Source organism: Sciurus vulgaris (genome assembly GCF_902686455.1).
Source record: "Sciurus vulgaris genome assembly, chromosome: 11".
Taxonomy (NCBI): Eukaryota; Metazoa; Chordata; class Mammalia; order Rodentia; family Sciuridae; genus Sciurus; species Sciurus vulgaris.
The window spans coordinates 63246858-63268387 of record NC_136472.1 but is presented as its reverse complement, the minus strand read 5'-3'; the positions used below and the strand labels follow the sequence as shown (position 1 = coordinate 63268387).

General features: G+C 43.6%; 1 protein-coding gene across 7 annotated transcripts in view; it reads right to left on the bottom strand.

The window, feature by feature from the left end:
* Positions 1 to 21530, bottom strand: part of DENND2B (DENN domain containing 2B) — a 153234-nt gene that overhangs the window by 93724 nt on the left and 37980 nt on the right. For 5 of the 7 annotated variants that reach the window (XM_079104261.1, XM_079104260.1, XM_079104258.1 and 2 more), the window contains one exon: positions 9070 to 9158. Coding sequence is in view for 1 of the 7 variants with exons in the window: in XM_079104256.1 (XP_078960382.1) it covers positions 1120 to 1187 (68 nt within the window). In the remaining 6 variants the exon portion in view is untranslated. The other 2 variants (XM_079104263.1, XM_079104256.1) reach the window with 2 other exon arrangements.

Here is a 21530-nt window from a genome sequence, read left to right as displayed (position 1 = left end):
ATGGATGCTAAAATATTAACTGAATGAATAAATAAATTCAGTTTCTGAAACAAGAGAGGCAGAGGTGGGTCCCCCTCTTCCTCCTCTAACTACTGATAACAGTGGAAAATGGGATCCCAAGGAAAGACTGTAAATTAGAAAGAGAAAAAGCTGAAGATAAACCCTTGGGGAACAGCAACAAATAAAATCATCCCAGCCGACCTCACCCCTATTCCCGACAAAACACTAACTGCTATCGGGGAGGCTCACAGATCTACCATCTCAAGGGTTTTTTGCTCTAAACTTCTTCAAGTGAGGGCATGGAGATATGACTTTAGGATTTTCAGGTGAAAACAAGTCTAGCTAGCACTACTTTTGAAACCCACCTGGATTTACCAAATAGTTGTGAGTTATGAGATTGGGGTGGTGGGAGCTTCTTTAATTCCATTTAATAAGATTTAAATAGAACAAAAATTTTCAGTTGTTTTCTTTTTAACTTGATCCCTGCCACTTCCCCTTGGGCACTTACTCAGAAGTGAGTTACAAAACCCACAGCCCTTCTTACCACCAGGATGCTCACAGCTGGCTCTCTCAGCACAGTTGGGCTGTAACTCAACGAGTGCAATGATGACTCACACCCAGTGAGGCCCATTACGCCTGGTCCATTTCTGCCTAAAACCGAAGGGGTGAGAGAATGGGGGAGTGGGGTGTGGAGAGATATAAGGAACTTCTGTACTTTTTCCTTTCTAGAATCCAAAGCCTTTATTCTCTGAACACAGAAGCTGAGTTAGTCAAGCCAAGGAATGCAAACCAAAGTCACTGCCATTGCCAAAATCATCTCAACTGTCCTAAGAATATTCCTGTCACATTCATGTGTCCCACTTTTTTATAGATGCAGGGTCATTCACATTTGTTAATTTCCTTTCTCTATTGCATTCCTTTTTACCAAGTGACAAAGTATATAGACACATGTGCCTAACTTTGTCCCCACATCTTTGAAAATGAGTATAGAGTCCCATGTGTGGTTTCTAGTCTTTGTCATCTTTTAATTATTGCATCAGAACACATGGTAGGTCATAAATAGCCAATAAACTAAATAGGAGGGAGATTCTGGTGTACCTCTGTGCCAAGGAAACTTACTTCCAGTAAGGAGTAGGAGGCGTGATTTTGGTAGCTATGAGTAGCATCAAGGCTGAGCATCTTCTCATTATGTAGGAAGCTACTATGGAAGCCCAGTCTATGGGAGCCCACAGAAATAAAACTGTAAAAGAAACAGAATATTTGACCCTAACCTGCAGAGTTTGGTCTTCCAAAGCAAAAAGAGCCTTAAATTATAAACAGCCTCAGTCAAAGAGAAACTGTGAAGCACCTACTTCCAGGAACTCCCATTCAGCTCTAGGTCTGCCTAGGTTCAGCAGGCCCATAAACTGGCACTGTTGATATGACCTTTCCAGGCTATATTTCAACAAGAGATAACAACAAAGCTGAGAGCTTTGGTAGCACTCAAAGGAGATTTGAGGGACTTAAAACACTGCTAAATTTGGCAGCAAAAGTTCCTGTTTCTTGCAGTTGGGAAAGAAAATCTCTTAATAATAATTACTCTTGTAGATAAGAAACTACTCACTCTCTTTAGAAACAGATTAGAGTTGGGCACAGTGGTACATGCCTGTAATCCCAGCTACTTGGGAGGCTGAGGCAGGAAGCTTGCAAGTTCAAGGTCAGCCTGGACTACTTAATGAGACCCTGTCTCAAAAAAAAGGACTGGGGATGTAACTCAGTGGTTGTGTCCTGGGTTTGATCCCCACTACCAACAAAAAATAAACAAAACCTCCTTATCTTGATCTCCCACTCCTCTGGGAGTTATCAGAGTAATTACTGCTAGGCAAGTCTCACCCAGGGCTAGTATCAAGATGTTTTGGGGGCAGAAAAAGTGCCAAGAGCCTGTCTAGATGTTGCTCACTGTCTTAGCCACAACCACTTGCCACTCTTCAATACCCAGACCTAAGTTGCTGAGGCTGGCCTTGAACCTATGATCCTCCTGCTTCAGTCTCCTAAATCACTGGGATTACAGGCAGTACCACCATGCCCGGTTCATACCTTCAACTTTCTAGAAGATGAAACTAAAGACTAGATAGAGAAGCTAAGTTATTTACCCCAAAGTCAAATAGCAAGTCAGAGATAGAGCCATAACTAAAATTTAGATCTACTGACTAACTGTTGTATGTCAGTGGAAAAAGTTCTAAGAGGTAGAGATCACTACTGACAGCAGCTATTAACATTGACTGAGAGCAGACTTGGGTCTAGAACTAAGCTGAGTGATTTACATAAATTAAAAGTCATTTAAAGCTTACAACAACCCCTCAAGATAGAAAAGATTATTACCCCCAATTTACAGATGAAGGTATTGAGTCTTAAGAGTTTAACTTACCAGAAGTCTACAAAAGTAAGAAAAGCCAGACTATGAATTGCCTAGGGCTAGCTGGAGAGCCTGTTCTCTACACTGGGTATTGATACATGGGTAGCATTCACAGAAGCAGAGGTGAGCCAGGTGTGATGGCAGGAGGACTGCAAGTTCAAAGCCAGCTTCAGCAACTTAGTGAAGCCCTAAGCAACTTAGCAAGACCCTGTCTCTAAGTAAAAAGAGGGCTGGGGATGTGGCTCAGTGGTTAAGCATTCCTAGGTTCAATCCCAGTTTTAAAAAAAAAAAAAAAAAGAAGCAGCAGCAGCAGCAGTAGCAGCAGAGGTGAGGAGGTCTAGGGCAAAAGCCTGTGTCCAGAGCACTGAAAGGAGTGTAAAGGGCCTCCAGCACAAGGTTAAGGAGGACCTCAGGGGCCCTGTCTGGGCTGGCCAGCAGGCAAGGAACAAGCAAGAAGCAGTTCTGGAAGGGTCTCCCCTGCCTGTGGAGGGGAGTATCCTAGAGGAAGATATAAGTTGCACCTGTGAAGCAGGGTTTAGAAGAACTACTGCAGAGACTCTCCTGGAATCTTGAAAGAGGAGCAAAATACAAAGTGTACCCGCTTTCTGAAGGAAAAATCCGGCTTGTTCCTCATGTAGTAATCCACACTGATTGAAAGATACCAGCCCTCTTGCTTTCAAAAGGCCGCTCTAAGTTGATAATTACAATGAAAGCATTGGGAATTTACCATGTTCCAGGCAATGAGCTATTTACATGTACTATTTCATTTAATCCTCACAACCTAAATACTATTATTATATCCATTTTACACATGCCTTAGAGAAAACTGAGGCACAGAGAGATTAAATAACTTGCCAAAGTCAGAGAGCTAGGTCAGGTTCTATACCTAGCCCTCTAAGATCCCTGAGCTCCAGCTCTTGGTCACTGCACAGCACAGTGCACATAAGAACACTCATGGTCAGTATAAATAGTTCCACCAGAGCTGCCATGAGGCAGCACCACTGTCAGAACTCCAAAAGGTAGCCTGGGTTCCGAGATACTAGTAAGCACACCAAAATTCAGTCCTTCTCAGCTAGAGTTCTAAAAACTAGATGACTTTATAAGGTTTTTCCCCCTAACTTTTCCCTTTGCTATCCTCCCTCCCACACATCCTATTCTTTGACAATCTTAGAAAAACTTCAATGCAGGCCTAGAACCCTCACCCTCCTCATATTCCCAGTCCTTTCATTAGTTCTCCTCCACCACTCAATAGAGCTTTAACTCACAGTCTAAGAGTGGGACCCTCCTTTTTCCCAATCTACAAGTACGAGACAGTCATTAACCCTACCATCAAAACCCAGACTTCAGCAGGTCTACATTTCTCCTCTCTTAATCACACTGACAGAGGCTTATATTGAAGGGGAGGGTCAGTGGGGAAGCAATCAGGACATCTGATATAATATATACGGGAGTAAGTCCCACACTTGATACCTTTTTTGGATACTTCCCAGTTCTTGGCCCAGATACTGCATTCACTGACTTAATGGGCGAAGAGACCAAAAGGGTATATGTGGACACCAGAGATGAGACTCTGGCCCAAGAGCAAATGAATTGGCTGTCAACCTCAATGCCAGCCACCCCACACTCTCAGCACTTGTTAGGAGCTACACAACCTTGTCTCCTTGAGGCCCTTGGGGGCAGGCTAGCCATCTGTTACACTGCGAAGGCCTCCCAGGACAACCCTTCCATGTATCACACCACCTGCTGCTCCTGAAAACTACCTACTCTCCTGCTCAGGGCCTCTCTTCTATTTCTTTCTAGTAGTCTTCCTCTTGTTCCAGATCTTGTCTCCCACAACCCTTAGTTTATCTCATATTTTTTCAGATTCAAACAGTCCCCCATCCACTTGTGCTGCTTCCTATAAATTAATCTCCAGTTCGCAAACAAACCCCCTCAGCAATGACAAGGTCATACAGAAGAGTCTGAATCTACGGTTTCATGACAGACCCTTAGAAGCAGACCTACTTTGGTTAAGGCAGCTTCATACTCTTAATTGTATATAATTCACCCTTTTATAGGGACAGTGAAATCAAATATTGAGGCAGTTTTCAGATGAAAAAAGCTTTGTGACAGTTTCAACAGTCCCCCAACCACAACACTATATTCATTATATCAGAGCCAAAGAAAATAAGAGAAGGAATCTTTGGAGAAATTCTCCAGTAAGGTAGTCTAGACTCATTTAACACCCTCCTCTCCCCTCAAGACACACACACACACACACACACACACACACACACACACACACACACACCACAGAGTTTTCTAGGGCCTATGGCTACAAAGAGACCCCGGATTTCTTTTATATCAGCACAATGTTATACGACCTGTTCCCCTAAGATAGATGCACCCAGTATTTTCCCCACCCATAGAGACTTATGGCGCCTCCTCTCTAGCATTAAAGAGAGACACAGAATCTCCCTCCCTACTCCCAGAAGAAGGCACACACTAATGCAAGTTTTCCCACAGGCTTTAAAGAGAAATCTCTGCAGACTATGCCAGATGGTATTTTTTTTTCCCCTTTTCATGCCCTCCTGGCCCCTTCTCCACTTTCCATAGCCCCTCTAACTCAAAGAACTCAATTATCTGCCTGTAGATTCCCCTCCTCCTCCCCAATCCTCCAAGTCAGTACAGATACAGAGAAGGGAACACAAGATAGGACTCCAAAGGGCTGCTGCCTGCCCTCCTCCAGGCATGTGTTGCCTTTGCTTGGCTGGCTCAGCAGACTCTCTTGGGCCCAATATTGGAAATCAGGAGTCACCAGGGCAGTGACAGCTAACAGCTATATGAGAAGCGCCAGGAAGGAAGTTGCACTCTTCAGTTCCTTGGTCCCACAAGGACTCAGACCCTCCCAGCTCCTCCAGGCACCAGGTCACCTCTTAGTAGTTCTTAGAATCAGATGTGGGGGGGAGTTGGACACAGTCTCTCTTAGTTCTAGGCCAGCAGTGCAACATGATACTTGGATTTGGGGGTCCCTTCCTGAAATTGTTCACCCAACCCCTCATTCCAGAGACAGAAGCAGAGCCAGCAGAACTGAGGATGCCCTTGGTCTATTCTCCAAGATATTTCAAAGTTTCAAATTCCTTGGGTGACTGATTATTCTAATTTTAAAGAGAGGGAACCCAGGGGGGGAAAGTGTAGGAAGGGGAGCAGTGGAAGGGGGAGAGAGGGAGTGAGAACAGGAATGTTACTTTTTAATCCTTAAGGAACATAAGGGATCCAATTTGTGACTCAGCTCTGGGAAGTTGGACTGATGGGGAGTGGGGAACAAATGCAGGCCAACCTAAGCTGTGGACAATTTCTCCTTTAGGACTTAAGAGGCTATTGTAACATGACTCACCTGGAAGGAAAGCTCTATGGGGTTTAAAAAAAAAAAAAAGGCCTACTCTACTCTGAGTCTTCTCAGGCTTCTTCCCAGACACCACTCCAGGGCATGGCTGGCAGGTTTTCCCCCCGTCCCACACTAAAGGGTGCAGACGGGGTGCCCTAGTATACAATATGCCCTGTAGTTTCACAGAAGACAGATCTGGGGCACCCCTGCCTGGAGTCTCCCCTCCTTTGCTATTCCATTCTTTGGCACAGTCCCACAACATATCAAGTATCTGCCCTTGGAGTTCCCACTTCCTTGTTTTTCTTTTTGGTTTCCCCCTAAGATATAGCCTTACAAGTTCCTGAAAGAGCAGCCCAGCTCCTAAGAAGGCTTTCAGAGTGATAAAACTTCCTACCAGTTAGAAGCCAACCTTTCAAACCCAGAACAGAGGAGAAAGGTCCTCTGCCCACTCAAGATAGTTTCTCCAGCAGAACCTAGCAGGACAAGGAAGTAAGGCCTGGCACCAAGTGGCCTCTCCTCCAACCACTAAAATGCATGACACCATAACTACATGGAGCTGTCAGACACTGGAAAAGCAAAGGTCCCTTGGAATTCCTCTCCTCTGTACTAAAACACATGAGTTGAGTGGTCTATGGAAAGCTTCATTGTGGAAGGATCATTTATGAGGTTCAAAGTCTATAATGAATAACACTTATATTAAACTTCCCAATCTAAAGAAACCACTATTTGTTTTCTTAAAAATCTCAGAGATTTTTAAGGTTTTTCTCATTTTGATTTTTTATAAATGGGAGAACCGGAACAGAGAGGCAAAGTGACTTTCCAGAAGAAGGGGACCATCCCTCAAGTTTCAATTATAATGTAGGGTTTTACTTGTTTAAAACTACTTTAATGGAATTATCCCATTTGCTCCTCCCAAACTCCATTATCTCTATCTCACAGCTAATAATCTGAAGCTTGTATTAGTTAAGATGCTTGATCACAGCAATCAAGTTAGCAAGTAGCAGGACTCAGGTTCTCTAACCCCAAATTCATTATTCTGTTACATCAAAAGAAAGAGTACCAGCTCCTTGAAACCCACTGCAATTCCTCTTCACACATGCAAGGATGGTAAAACTGGGGCGGCCCTAACTACACCTCCATGAGTACAGAAGACGTGAGATTCTAGACTTACACTGTCTAGAAGAGACCACTGGACCGAGACCTCCTCCTCACATCACTCAGTTTGCATCTCAACTGACAGTGCTAAGCCACATCCCTGCAGAAAAACACAGTTTCAATCAAGCAGAGAAGTATAGTAAGAGGAGGAATTTCTAAAGAAGTGGCCCATCTGAGGCAAAGGGCCACTGAGTTCACCCTTGTGGACCCTCAGGCCACAACACTGAAGCATACATGTATACATTCAGGGAGCCAGAATCAGGGTTATGGCCAATGCTTGCAATGGCAAGCTGACCCGAAGTTAATCAGAAGGCCCCCTCATTGTTCTCCAGAACACAAAAGACATTCTGTTCAGAAAGTTCAAGAAGAAAAACTGGACAGCCAGGACAGCAGCTGTTCCCTTGTGCCACTGAGAAACCAAAAGCATCCACGAAGTTCCCTGAGGCCAAGGAGTAGTTTAAGAGAGAACGTGGCTGAGGTGGAAGGACATCTCCTGATGGGTCTCTCCTGCAGGGAGTAACCACAGTATTCATGCTCCTAACAAAATAACTGACCACCTAACTGCCTCATCTTTCTGGGAGGGTCTCCTTTCCTAGGCCACACTGAGCTCACCACACACCACTCCTCCAGGTCAGAACAAGTTTTACCAAAATGTAGAGCAATCAGAGTAGGAGTGCACAATGTGGACACGGCGTGTCCTGAGATATGATTGCAATGTTAGTCAAGGGAATCTGAGAGCTCATGCTGCAACATCTGGATAAAACACTTCTTTATAAGTCCCCCAACCCCAGGGTAGCCCATTCCCCACAACTCAGGAAAGCCTGTGACTCAATCTTATTAATGAGGGAGGTAGAGAGAGCAGGCGTCAGTTCAGATACCCCTATGACAGTTACCTCCATCCCAATAACTGCTCCAGGGGGACCTGGAACTCACTGAAGGCTCCTCACTGAGTTTAATTAGTCTTTTCTATCTTTGCTACAGGTCAGACATAGTACCAAGAGACAAAACAGATGGTGTCCACTAGAATGAACCAAGTCACTCAAAAAGACACTTGAGTTTCCATGTAAAAACTACGAACAGTGCTGGAGTGGTGAGAATTCATTTTTTTTCTCTATAAAAGAGTCTTCCTGTAAAAACTATCTTGTGGCTTTGTGCTAAATAAAAGTAAGAGTGAAGGCTAAACACCTCAGATTCAGCAAAAGTAAGATCAGCTAGATTTGCAGAGTCAAGAATATTGGCTGTTTCTCTCCTGCTCAAGCTAATAGAATCCAACTGTTGGAGCATGACATCATTCCCGAGCCCCAAACCCTGAGCAGAGAGTACAGACACTCGCCTGCCTCCCAGAAAACAGCCGAAGACCAGGGCTGGGAGAGGAGGAGAGCAATCGGAGCCAAGCTGCCCTTACCTGAAAGTCCCGGTGCTTTCCTGCCCACTCCATTCTCAGTAGAGTCCGGCTCACACCACAGTGGGTCAGGGAGCTCAGGGCCCCAATCCACTGGCTTAAACTCCAATACCTGCTGTGAGCTTTCTACAGCTTCTTCCTCTGACCTTTAGTGGCGCTCCTTCCAGCCAAGTGAGCAGAGCGCGGCTAGCCGGCCAGGCGGGTTGTCATGGAGACTCTGTCCTCCGGGTCTGGCGGCGCGCACGGCACGGCACGCTCTCACTGTACCGCCAGCGAGCACGCGCGCACACGCATTCTCTCTCTCTCTCTCTCTCTCTCTCTCTCTCTCTCACTCACTCACTCAGTCCTGGGAGACTTCCATGAAGCTGCGCTGCCTTTTGATCAGCTGAGCTTTTGCACGCATTCCACTCCTCCTACCTCCCTTCCGGTCAACCAGGGGCTCTTGACTGTTCCTGGGAACTTGTTTGAACAGCTCAGAGGGGAGAAGGGACACAGCGAGTGGACCTGTTTTCCTCTCTTCAAGTATCACAGTTTTTGGAACTCCGAAGAATCCCCGCCAGGCGGGGGGAGGGAGTTAGCTGGAGCGCATGGAGGGGAAGCAAGCCCTTCCTGTGGGTCGTGGAGCTTGGGGAGGAGGGACCCTGATGTATTGCCTTGACGTGTTTGTGTACTTGGGATTTTCCCGGCAGCCGCTGGGACGGAAATGCACTCACATCTCAGGAGCTCGCCTGGACTAGCCTTTCTGCTTACCTTGCTGCCCGTCCAGGTCGTGGAGACGGCTTTAACCAGTACAGGGACCCATGGTACTAGTGTGGGTGCCTGAGCAGTCTCTCATCTTCCTGCAATGGAGAAGAAACACACTAGGTCAGGATAAGGAGTCCTGGGCAAGTCCAGAGTCACAGCCAATGAAACAAACATGATGGAAACGCAGCCTCCTCTCTCTGCCCTGACACCCTGACACAGAACCTGCAGCTGAAGTCTAGGCCTCCTGTGAGCTTCTGTCCAAAAGCTAGTTCAATGCCTGGGACACAGCAAAACCTCTGTGGCCCCCGTGTACACTCCTGCGTGTAACACCCTTTTACATTTATTATTTTGTTTGATCCTCAAAATCTTTTGAAATGCACTCGACAGATAAGTGTATGACCATTTTATAGATGGGAAAACTGAGGATCACAGAGATCAGATGTTTGATTCAGTTACACAGCTATTTCGGCAAAGAACTAAGAGTAGAGACCAGTCAAGCACCCCCACCCCAGTCCAGTATACTTTCCATCAAAGTACCCTGCCACCAGATCTTGAAAACTGGCTAGTTTTCTCATAATCAGTTATGAGATACAAGACTGTGTTCCCAGGAGAGGGTAGACAATCTTTCCAGGTCCTAATGAGGTAGGCTTAACTACCATCCTTCTAGCCTAAAGAATTTATGATAGAATCTATGAGACATAGAACATCCTGATGCACAGATTAGAGAGAAAATATCCTACCCTATGGCTACACATTACCTTACACTTTTCCAAAATACTCTCATAAATCTCAGTTCACCTGTATCTGTTCGACATGATAGGCCTGAAAGTTAGGACTAATATTATTATACTAATTTAACAAATTTTTTAAATACCTGAAACAAAAATAAAATTACTTGCCCCATTTCACAGAACCAGGAAATAATAGATCTAAAAGCAGTGCCCAAGGCTTTCAGCTCTCTGGCATACATTAAGAAGAGCAGTTGCAAGAAAAACACCAGGCAGAGCAGAATCAGAAGCCCCTGGCAGTGCCTGACTCCACCACTAACCTGCCACCTGCCACTGGGCAAGACACCAGACCTCCCAGTTTCCACCTATATGACCTATCACCTAAGCAACCAGTAGGGCAGGGATATGCATTAAGAAATATGCTATACTTCAAAGCGCCCTCCTTAAGTCATTGATCCCAGCAGCTCCTCATCAAAAACAAGCAAAAAACACAGGTGGTATTCCCTTTGAGAACACGGAGGCTCAAGGGGGACATTTTCCACTTATGCTTCCCAAAACAGTGCTAAAGAGGTCCTGACGGAATCTTTAATGCCACAGTCCCTTGCAGAATCCTTCTGGGGAATTGAACCCAAGACCTCGCACATGCTAGGTAAAGGGCTCTACCACTGAGCTACATTCCAGCCCTCCTTGTAATTTTGATTAACCTCCATATACTACAAAATTCTCAAAACAATATCTGGATTCATTTGAGTTTAAAAATATAAAGAAATTAAGGAAGGAGAATTGCCACAAAATCCAACAGGAAATGACAGGCTGGCACAGATCCAAAGTGGTGGGCACTATTGCTTTAGTGAGACATTCAGAGTTTCAAAGGTGTACCCAATTACCCACTATAAATACCCAACCTTAGCCTGCTACACTGGTGCATGTGTATGATCCCAGCAACTCAGGATACTGAGGCAGGAGGACTGCAAGTTCAAGGTCAACCTCAGAAACTTAGCAAGACCACATCTCAAAATAAAAAATAAAAAGGATTGGGTCTGTAGCTCAGAGCTACCTCTGGGTTCAATCCTCAGGACTGCAAAAATAAAAAATAAAATAACCAATACCCAAGTCCAGCTCAGAAACCCTTCATGGGCCCTTGAGTCCCAAGTCTACAAAGGAAGACAAAATGTAAGGACATGTGTAACATCATTAAATTTTCAAATTTTTCCCGCCTCCCATGCCCAACAAGCATTCCTCTGCTCTTCTTCTGATACAGAAAATATACATTGGACTAGCCCAGTCTCCATATAGAAAAACAAAAGGTGATCCTACCCATTTCCGCAAAAAATTCACAATATAATAGTTAAACTAATTAACATTTACTGAGCTCCTACCATATGTCAGGCATTCTTTTAAGTGGTACCAGGGGTCAGGAGTCAATTTTGAGCACTAAAATTGATAAAAGTCAGTCACTAAAGTAATCCAAACTCAAAAAGCCCTCAAAACCAGACACACAACGCAGGCCATGCTCCCCCTAGTGGCATGCTGGGTTTACAGAGTTTCCTTAGGGCCTTGTCCTCAGGGGGAAGTGAAAAAGTAAGGGCCCTAATACAGGGAGAACTAAAATCCTTGCTTGGGTTCGTTATTATGTATAAGCTCCTTGAACTGGCAGATCCAAAGTTCACTTGCTTCTCTCTGCTGCCTCTGCAAGGCTGGATTCAGATCAATCCTGCTTGACCCTTCCTGAAGGATAAAAATTTTACAGGCTTATGCTGTCTACTATCTTAAGAGATCCACACGCAAACCTGAGCCAGAAAATGGGAGACATCCTCCAATCTTCCTACCTCTTTCTCCCCACACCCAAACCATTTACCAGTTTCAAAAATTCTACTTCCAAAATATATCTATTATCTGTCCATTTTTCTCCACAACCATTGCTACCCGTCCTTCACCTTAATTACTACAAAAACCTTCTAATGGTCCCAGCTTTCACTCCTGCCCTCTTTGAGAATACAGGAAAAAGCAAACTCGGTTTCTCTTCTATTCTCACTCCACAATTAACACAGAAGAGTTCCATGACCAGCCATGTAAGGGTTTCTCTCCATACACCAAGCAAGTTATCAGTTTTGCAGTGGATACCCACGGGTTGTCCTCTAGTTCAGTTCTGGCACTGTCAACCTAGAGACAGCATCAGAACCCACAGGTGAGGTTTCAGTCTCCAATACTACCTCCCGCCATTTTGTATACCAAAAGCAAGCCTTATTTTGTTGTATCTATGCTTCTGATCAACCACCTACAAATCGAAGTTTTGACAACCCCCTCCTTGGATTCAATTAATTTGCTAAAATGGCTCACAGAAATCCAGGAAACACATATGTTTACTGGTTTCTTATCACAGATATTAAAAAGGATACATATGAACACTGGATGAAAAGATGGATAGGGCAACGTATGGGGGTATAAACAGAGCTACCATACCCTCTGTGGGCTGCCAACCTTCAGAAACTTCCTGGTGTATGGCTATTTCAAAGCTCTTGAATCTAGTCCTTTTGGGTAGTCCTTTTGGTAGCTTCATTACATAGGCACAATTAATTATATCACTGACTACTGGTGACCAATTTATTAACCTCATCTCATCTCCCCTCCCCAAGGTTGGGGAGTGAGACTGAAAAGTTCCAACCCTCTAATCACAAGGTTGGTTCCCCTGGCAACCAGCCCCCATCCTGAGGCTATCCAGGAGCCCCCAGCTATCAGTCAGCTCAACAGCATACAAAAGACAGTTGCCACCTGAGAGAGTCCAAGGATTTTAGGAGTTGTATGCCAAGAAAAAGGAGGAAGACCAAATATATATTTCACAATATCACACCCTCATTTTCCACAGTTATCTGAATCACCTTTTTACACAAATCATGTCACTTCCTGCTTAACGCCCTTCAGTGGCTTCCCACTAAGGATAAATCTAAATTCTTACCAGAACCTGTAAGGTCTAGCATGATTCTTCTTTTGCTGCCTCTCAGCTCACTTCCTGCCCTTCCCCCTCAGCGCACTAGCCACACAAAACATCTTTGAGTTCTCTAAATGTGCCAGATCTTTTTTTTTTTTTTTTTCCCCAGGTTTCGCTCTGCCTGGGACACTCAACAGTCCCACAGTCTTTGCCTAAATAACTCTTACTCACTTTGTCTCAACTTGACTCTGTCATCTTGACTTCCATGATCCTCCAGTCTAAATGAGGTTCCTTGTATTTATCCTTCAAAGTATTCACCATGATTTGTAATTATGCATTTGTGTAATTATTTGCTTAATGTCAGTCTTCCCCCATGATTTCCTTGGGTGCAGGAACCTGGATTATTTTGCTAACCACCACAGTCTCTACCCTTAGTATAGGGCCTAGCTCACAGCAAGCACTCAATAAATATCTGCTGAATGAATGCAAAAATCTCATTTCTTCCTGTCCTACCAGAAGGAAAAACTCAGAACAGCTATTTTATGTCATTCATTGTAGCTTTTCATAGACTTACAAACTATAATTACATTTCTTTTCCACATGTGTCTTGCCTGTGGGCTCAACCAAAAATTCCTGTAAAGTCTCCCTGTGGTTTGTTTCCCAGAAGTTTCCCTGTAAGGTCACTCTCCTAGGGACACAATCCAGGGTTTTACAGCCTCTCCCACTACTGGAGTGCCCACTCACAAGCTGTCTACCACCACTGTGTCACTGCCAAACCAAGCGGGCTACAGGAATGGCCCAGCTCCCACAATGCCAGGATTCGCTGGTGTCAGTTACACTTGGAGACAAAATACTGTCTCTCGCCTCCACTGTACATGGACAAAAATTGTCCTACACTGGCAAAAATTACTTTACTAAAAAAAATGTATCTCATGTTTTATAATTGGAGATGGATGTAAAATGAGTTTGAAAAAAGAGTTCCATTACTAAAAACAAATTGCTGAAAACTACTGTATGGGGTTGGGGGGAATAACAAAGGTCTACACGACAGCAGCTAACAACTATAGTGTGATTAGGTCCAGCTTCTCTCTCAAGCTACATTACCTCCAAAATCTGAAATCCTTTCTGGTTTCATTTCCTGTTCACAGCTCCCCTGCTGCCACCCCCCCACCCCCACATTACAGGTACAACCATGGCACTCCACAGCACACTGCCTGGTGCTCCGAAAACTGCCTGCATCTTCCTCTCCTCCCTCCACTGCTCATGCTGTTACCTTCAGCTGATGCCTCTCCTGCCCCCACTAACAAAACTGAACTCACTTCCAGGAGCAGCACAGTTAGCACCTCCTCTGTGAACGATTTCTTGGTCTCCTGACGGAATCTGTTTGCCTCTTCTGCTAGCCCAGATGCCTGTATTATGGTGTGTGTAGCATTTTATCACTGCTACTTCCACACCTGTCCCCCACACCCAAGACTCTCCAGATGCACGTGTGGATTTCAGTGTTTCACTTATTATGGGCAGTCAACGTGTATGAGATGAATGAATCACTGAAAAGGCTCCCCACACAGAAACAGCTGTTCTCTCCAAGGACGAGGGAATTTCAGTGGATGGACTTACACTGTATAGAGAGAATTTGTACATAAACATATATACATATATACACCTATATATAGTCTATACTTAGATATACATGTATTCTATGTATATGATAATCAGAGTCCAGATTAGATCACTTGAGTTTATGGTATTTTCTTGTCTCTTTAAAAACAACTGAAATTTTGAACCTAAAAAACACAGGAACAGAGTAAATCTTTTAAAGTCACTCCTTACTTTGGGATCAAAAGAACTGTGGGTTTAATATTGCTAGTTGAATCCTAAAAGATCTGAATGGTCTTTTTGTTTTGTTTTGTTTGTTACAAGAAATTGAACCCAGGGATGTTTTAACACTAAGTCACATCCCACTCCTTTTTATTTTTTATTTTGAGACAGAGCCTCACTAAGTAGCCTCGAATTTAGGATCCGCCTGCCTCAACCTCTGGAGTCACAGGGTTTGCAGGCGTGTGCCACCACACCCAGCTTAAATGGTCTAACTTCAGATGCCTCTGGGGATCCTAGAGCCCAGGGTCCACCAGACTGGGGTCCAGCAGCATCTCCACTGAGGACAGACCATTCTACCAATTTCACAGGGAACCAGACATGTGTTCTGAACACCGCCATTAATTCTACCTTGGACTCTAGTGGCCACTTACAGAAAAGCCCTTAAGGACTTCACATTTTCCATTTTCTACCTGTGAGTGGCAACGTGGTGAGGAGAACAAAATTTTAAATCTGGGAGTAGAAGTTGGCTGACTAGAGCCCAGTTCCAGTTTCCAGCCTTCTGATGTGGTGAGATTCTAAATAATCCCCTGTCACCTAACGGTCTCTGCTTTTCCCTCCACATAATTAGAGGACTACATTAGCCCTCTTTCAAGGGTTCTTCTAGCTTCAAGGTTCTATTGCAGTCACTTGTCCTGCTGCCTTCTGAGTAAGTTCAAGCAGCAGAAAGGCTTCTCACTTTGAGGGAGTACAGAGTGTCTATACGCAACAGTTTCGGCAAGCCTTTGGCGTGGGACTCTGGAGTAATCTGCCTGGGATCAGAGAGAAGACCATCACCAATTAGATAAAGGCAAACTGTCCTGAAGGAAAAGGTGAGAGAGTCAGGCTGCCTGCCTAAGTAAGGCTAGAGAGAAAAGAAAGGCACCAAACACAGGATGGGGAAACAAGAAAATGGTCTGGGATGTGCCTAGAAGAGGACCGAGGCTCTATGGGATTCTCTCCAGTCATCAGCCTCAAAGTTGCCTGTACAGGGCAGAAGAATTCACAGTAGCTAACTAAATTCTCTTGGAAGACAATCTGTCTACTGCAAATCAAGCAGTCTCTACACTGGCTCTATTAGGGCTTGATATCAACAAAATAAATTATTCCCTCCAGATGACAATTCCAGTCCTCCTTTACCCAGGAGTTGTGTCTGATAGAACACCAGTGTGCTGGTCAATGCTATATATACCTTGCTTGTACAACCTTCCTAGGGAAACAGAAAAAATATCCATTCTGTGCTCAAGGCCTGGTATTTTATAATTGGGAATTCTCCCAGATCCTTAGTCCTGTCCTAAACCTCCTGCCAGCTACCTAACCCACTTCACCTCACTCTCAGACTCACAACTACAGAAGTGTGGGATTCAGCCTACAACTCCTCTAAGTCCCATGGCCAGTGGTGAAGCGATTATGGACATCTTCATGTGGAAGTTGAGGCCACTCTCCTTCAGTCTGCCCGTCTTCCAGCCCCACTGCAATTCTACTAAGCTCACAACCTTCAATATGAAGCTCAAGGTTCAGATCCCCAGAACACAAGGTGCTCAGTGGCTTGACCCAGTCTCTTGGAATATCTATCACAAGGTTTATAGATGATGTTCATAATTTCCTGAGAGCTCTCATATCCACAGGCTCCTAACCACTGCCCCTTGATAAGTCACAGCAATTTGGGGGAGGGAGTACTGATTGAACCCAGAGGCACTTTACCACTGCACTACAGCCCAAACCTTTTTATTTTTTTATTTTGATACAGGGTCTCGCTAAGTTAGTCTCAGACTCACTGAGTTACTGAGGCTAGCCTCAAACTTACAATCATCCTGACTCAACCTTCCAAGTTGCCAGGTTTATAAGCATGCATCACTGTGTCCAGCCAGTTCCAGCATTTTAACACTGTGCCATGTAAACACAGGTTTGGGGTCAGACAAGACTGAACCACAAAGGCAATATCCCAGACCCCTGATGACAGTACCATTTTGTCCTTCTAGAATGGGCTTTTCAAGCTGACCTGGTTTGGAACTATGAGTTCAACCAAAATTCTAACTTGTCATGACTCAGCTTCAGTGAGAAGCAGGGTATAAAGTGGGGGGCAAGGGAAGAGGTGGGAGGAAAAGAGGACTCAGACTGCTTTCCCATGATTTAATCAAGAAATGCCTTGAGCCCAGAAAGAAGTACCGCTCAGCATAAGACCTGGACAATGCTGTGAAGTGTCACTTCCTCTAACCAATTTCCCTGAATTTCCTGGCTGCACTGGATTCTTACTCCAACACCAGTGCTCCTGGAACCAGCAGTTTGTCACTCCAGCGTCAAACGCACCTCACTGCCTTGTGACTCAGTACACCAAGACTTACTCAGCTTAATTCTCCTGCCAGCCTGAAGCATTCTATAGGACACGAAACTTGTCTTAACTCTGAGTTCTAGTTTCAAAAGTGGACCTCTGTCCAGCGACCTGCCTCCTTGGCCTCAAACTGAGGAAGATATCCCAGTTAGGGGCTGGAGAAAATTTAAAACTGTCATTCAGTTGCAGAAGAGTGTCTACAAAAAGTGACAACGACTTGGAGAAGGAAGCACTGATGATCACTGGAGATTAAGTTATACCACAAAATATCATTACTTTCACTAGAGGTTATTTATCATAGAATTATTGTAGAGAATAAAGGAGAAGGTATGTGTAAAACACTAAGCAATAGGTAGTAATACATAATAGTTTGGAGATTTAAAAAATAGTCGCAGCCAGGCATGGTGGCACACGTTTGTAATTCCAGTGGCTCAGGAGGCCAAGGCAGGAGGATCACGAGTTCAAAGCCAGCCTCAGCAGCTTAGCAAGGCCCTTTGAAACTTAGCAAGACCCTATTTCTAAATAAAATATTTAGAAAAAAAAAAAAAAAAAGAGGCTAGGAATGTGAATCAGTGGTTGAGCACCCTGGGTTCAATTCTCAGTACCAAAAAAAAAAAAAAAAAAAAAAATAGTTGCATACATTTTACATGATATATACTAGTTGTAATTCCAAGTTGCTGGGATTACAGCTGTGAGCCACTGCACAGACACTAAGTAGCTCATGATAAGTACTTCTATATAATACATATTACATATCATATAAACAAACACATACATAAACAAATACACATATAAGCAAAAGAATACCAGAAACATAATTTATTTGGACTTTAGAAATATTTCTCTAGATCTTATAGATAAAACAGAGATACACAGATACCCAGGCAGCTGATGAACTGGAAACTCAGGACAACTTAGCCCAAACATTGATGTGAAAAGAGTAGATATCAACCAGAAGAAGTTCTGGGACTCCTAAGAGTTTGGACATTTTCCATCTGTTTTATGACATATATTAATCTGCATTTATCAAACCATACTTATATCCCAAGAATAAATCCTACTTGATCATGAAGTATGACCTTTTAATGTGCAGATGAATTCAGTTTTCCAGTACTCTGTTGAGGACTTTTGCATCTATGCTTATCAGGAATACTGTCCTATAATATTCTTTCCTTTTCTCATTTGTTCTAGATCTTAACATGGTAATCCCTTTCATAAATAATTTAGATAAGACACACTTTATCAAATATGCATGTGACAAATTAATTAGGAGGGACAATTAATATACTAGGGATAATTAGGCTTCCACAAACTGGAACCATAAATTAAGTATAACAAGATGAAATTTTATTGTTTATTTTTTATGTATGTATATCTGTATTTATTTATTTATTTATTGTGGTGCTACAGATCAAACCCAGGGTTCTCAGCATGCAAAACATTTTTCTACCAGTGAGCTGCAACCCTAGCCCACACAATAAAATTTGTTTTATTTTATTTTATTTTATTTTGGTGGTGCCAGGGATCAAACCCAGAGCCTCATGCATGCTAGGCAAGCACTCTACCACTGAGCCACATCCCTGACCCCAAGGTGAAATTTTTAATGGGCAAAATATACAATTTTATGCTTAAGATTAGGGAAAAAACTGCATGACAACAGAATGAGGATAGTGCAAGCGAAAAAGACCTGAGGAAAAGTTTAATAAGAGTCAACTGGGGAGTCAATGTAATGCTGAATTTAAATGACTGAAATACAGAGCCCAGATCAAATGAAGTTCATGTTCTAGTAAGAACAAAATGTTTCTGGAAGACACACACTAAACTTGCAGATCCAGGGGTAAATGGAGTCTTGAATAACATTTTAAGCAAGTATACTGAAAGGAAAAAATGGAAATCCAAGAGTGTGGAGCCCCTTAAACTGAGCAATAACATGGCATGTCTAGTTCTTGAGGTTGTTAAGTCCTCCTGCAGAACAGAAAGGTTTAAAAAAAAAAAACACCACTTTAGTCTTGTGTAGCCCCCTCTGGGGAAACTTGTGGCTAAGCAACATGAAGGAACACTAAGAGGCCAGGCACAATGGCACATACCTGAAATCCCAGCAGGTGAATTGCAGGATCCTATCTCAAAAAATAAAAACAGAAAAAGGGGCCTGGGGATGTAGCTCCATGGTATAGCATTTGCCTAGCATGTGTGAGACCCTGGTTTTTTTTTTCCCCAATGTGGAAAAAAAAATGTTCACAGAAAGAAGGGACAGCTGAGCTCTGTCCCTCCTGCTATTAACATCAAAACCTCCCAATTGGGGCTCTGACCTTTCAAGTTTTAGCACAGACACTGAGCAGCTCAGGAATCCAAACAATTCATACCCATCAGCTCCCCCAGCTACAGTTCACTACGATCAGAATCACCAAGTTTTATTTTTAACTCTCAGAGTACAGTGAATTTGTAGGGATCTTTAACCTTCTATACTAAGTTGTCACCCGACAGCCATTTATATTCGAGCAGGGACATGAATTTGAATGCTGTGTCTGAAACATTAGATGGTAGGAATGCAGCACTGCAGCTTTCTCAGGCACTGCTGGGATGTGCACAAACCAGCTTATACCAGGAAACTGATGCTCTTCTAAGGATTTAGGAAGAGAGAAGAGCACTGGCCCTTCAAAAGTCAGCTCTATCCTAGACATGATGGCTCTGGTTTACAGGTGAGTATAATTTTTCTTTTTTGTGGTGCTAGGAATTAAACCCAAGGCCTCTAACACAATAGGCAAGCACTCTACTACTAAGTTAGATCCCCATCCTGAGTGTTACACTAAATAAACTTCAACATGCTATAGTAGAAGATGCCATTTTTTTTTTTTATAAAAATCACTCCATTTTCCCCCAAGGTTAGAAGTATAAAAGTTTCTAATCTATGCAATGATTAGTTCCTTTCTTAACAATGCAGGCACTGAGTATATCCTATTTTCACCCAGAATAGAGCTAGTTCGAATTTTGTATAAAAAGAGGCATTTATAAATACTTGTTCAGTTAAAGTCAACACAGAGAAACTTAAACAATAGGAAAAAACTAAGACCCCAGGATGCAAGGAAGGGAAGATGGGTGAGATGATGAAAGAAAAACAGAGGAATATGGAGGAAGAAGAGAGAGCAATTTAAAATCCTAAAGAACAGAAAGAGAGGAAGCTTGTTTAGAAGTCTTAGAATACCAAATTTGGGGGGATTCCTGAGCATTACTCCCAGGATGTCAAAGAACATACTTAAGTACCATTTAGTCTTTTGAAGAAAGGAAAGAATTTAGAAAACCCTTTATTCCCTCAACATATGGAGTTCCTAGAAAAGAACACAGGGTCAAGGACTACTGTGCCCAGCACAGCAAGTCAGCAAAAGACTTTCCTCACCCAAGGCCCTGGGACTCCAGAGGCAGACAGGGTGACAATGGCTTGCCTCAACTAGAGCAGAGGAGGAAATCAACGCAAAGTGTTGAAAGACTAGCCACTCATCAACAAGGCAAATAACATCTGCCATCAGTAATGCATGACACACCTCTTCCAAGGAATAGGCCACAGGAGCTGAGAAGGGGAAGCATTCTCAGGGAAAATTCAGCAAGGTAAGATTCAACTCTGTGTACTACCAAGAGTTAGTTACCAGGTTATCACTGTTTGAATGAAATCATCTGTTCCCTTTCAGATTCTGGGATTCTCCAAATACAGCTAGCAGAAGTGCCACTGGCAACACAGAGGTCAGAGACCAACAGAGAAATGCAAGTGTTTTCAGGGGCAAAGATGGAGACTTGTGGTTAGGATTTGGAGGTCTGTTTTGTCGTTGTCACTTTAATAAACAAGACCATCTCATCAAGCTTCCAAAGAGTGAACCACCTATTTTTCAAGGATGGCTCAAAAGACAGACAGCTCAACTATGGCTGACTTCACCTGCTGCTTTGAAAGGCAGGAGAGAACAGACCTTCCAGACAACAATTCACAAGCCCACATACTTCCTCTACCACCCATGTAATCCACTTCCCCCTTTAAATACTCGTTGCACCTAACCAAGAGTGAAGAAGGGGAGACTCAGTGAACCACAGCAATGTTATCTGGAGGAGAAAAGGAGAAAAAGTGAGAAATGGACCCCCAACAGGTATGTACGTGGCTGGGATAGATACTAAGAACAAGGTCACTCAGACTAAACTAAGGGCACTACAAATTTATCCCCTTAAGAAGCTTTAGAAGGAGAATTGTTCCTACCAACATAACTGAGCCAGAAACTGAAAGCAAGGGAAAGGCCAGACAGACAATGAAAACTAGGAGAAGCAGACAGAAGCTCACTTCAGCCCGACGACTTTTGCCTCCTCACCTAGAAGTATATAGAAACAGCCACATACCTTCAGCAACACAACTCAGCAGTTATAGCTGCCCATGAGACATCTAGGAGCCCAGATCCCAGACAAAGCACCAACTTCCTACTCCCCAGGACATAGCACTTCTCTGGTTTGTCTTCATGGGCTCCAGTGGAGCTGCCTCTGTGCAGTAGCTGAGGGTCAGAACACAGACCACCAAGCAGACTTATGAGAGGCACAGTCCTCGAAATGCTTTGAAGAACACTGAGGATATCTATTTTTCCTTCTCCACCCA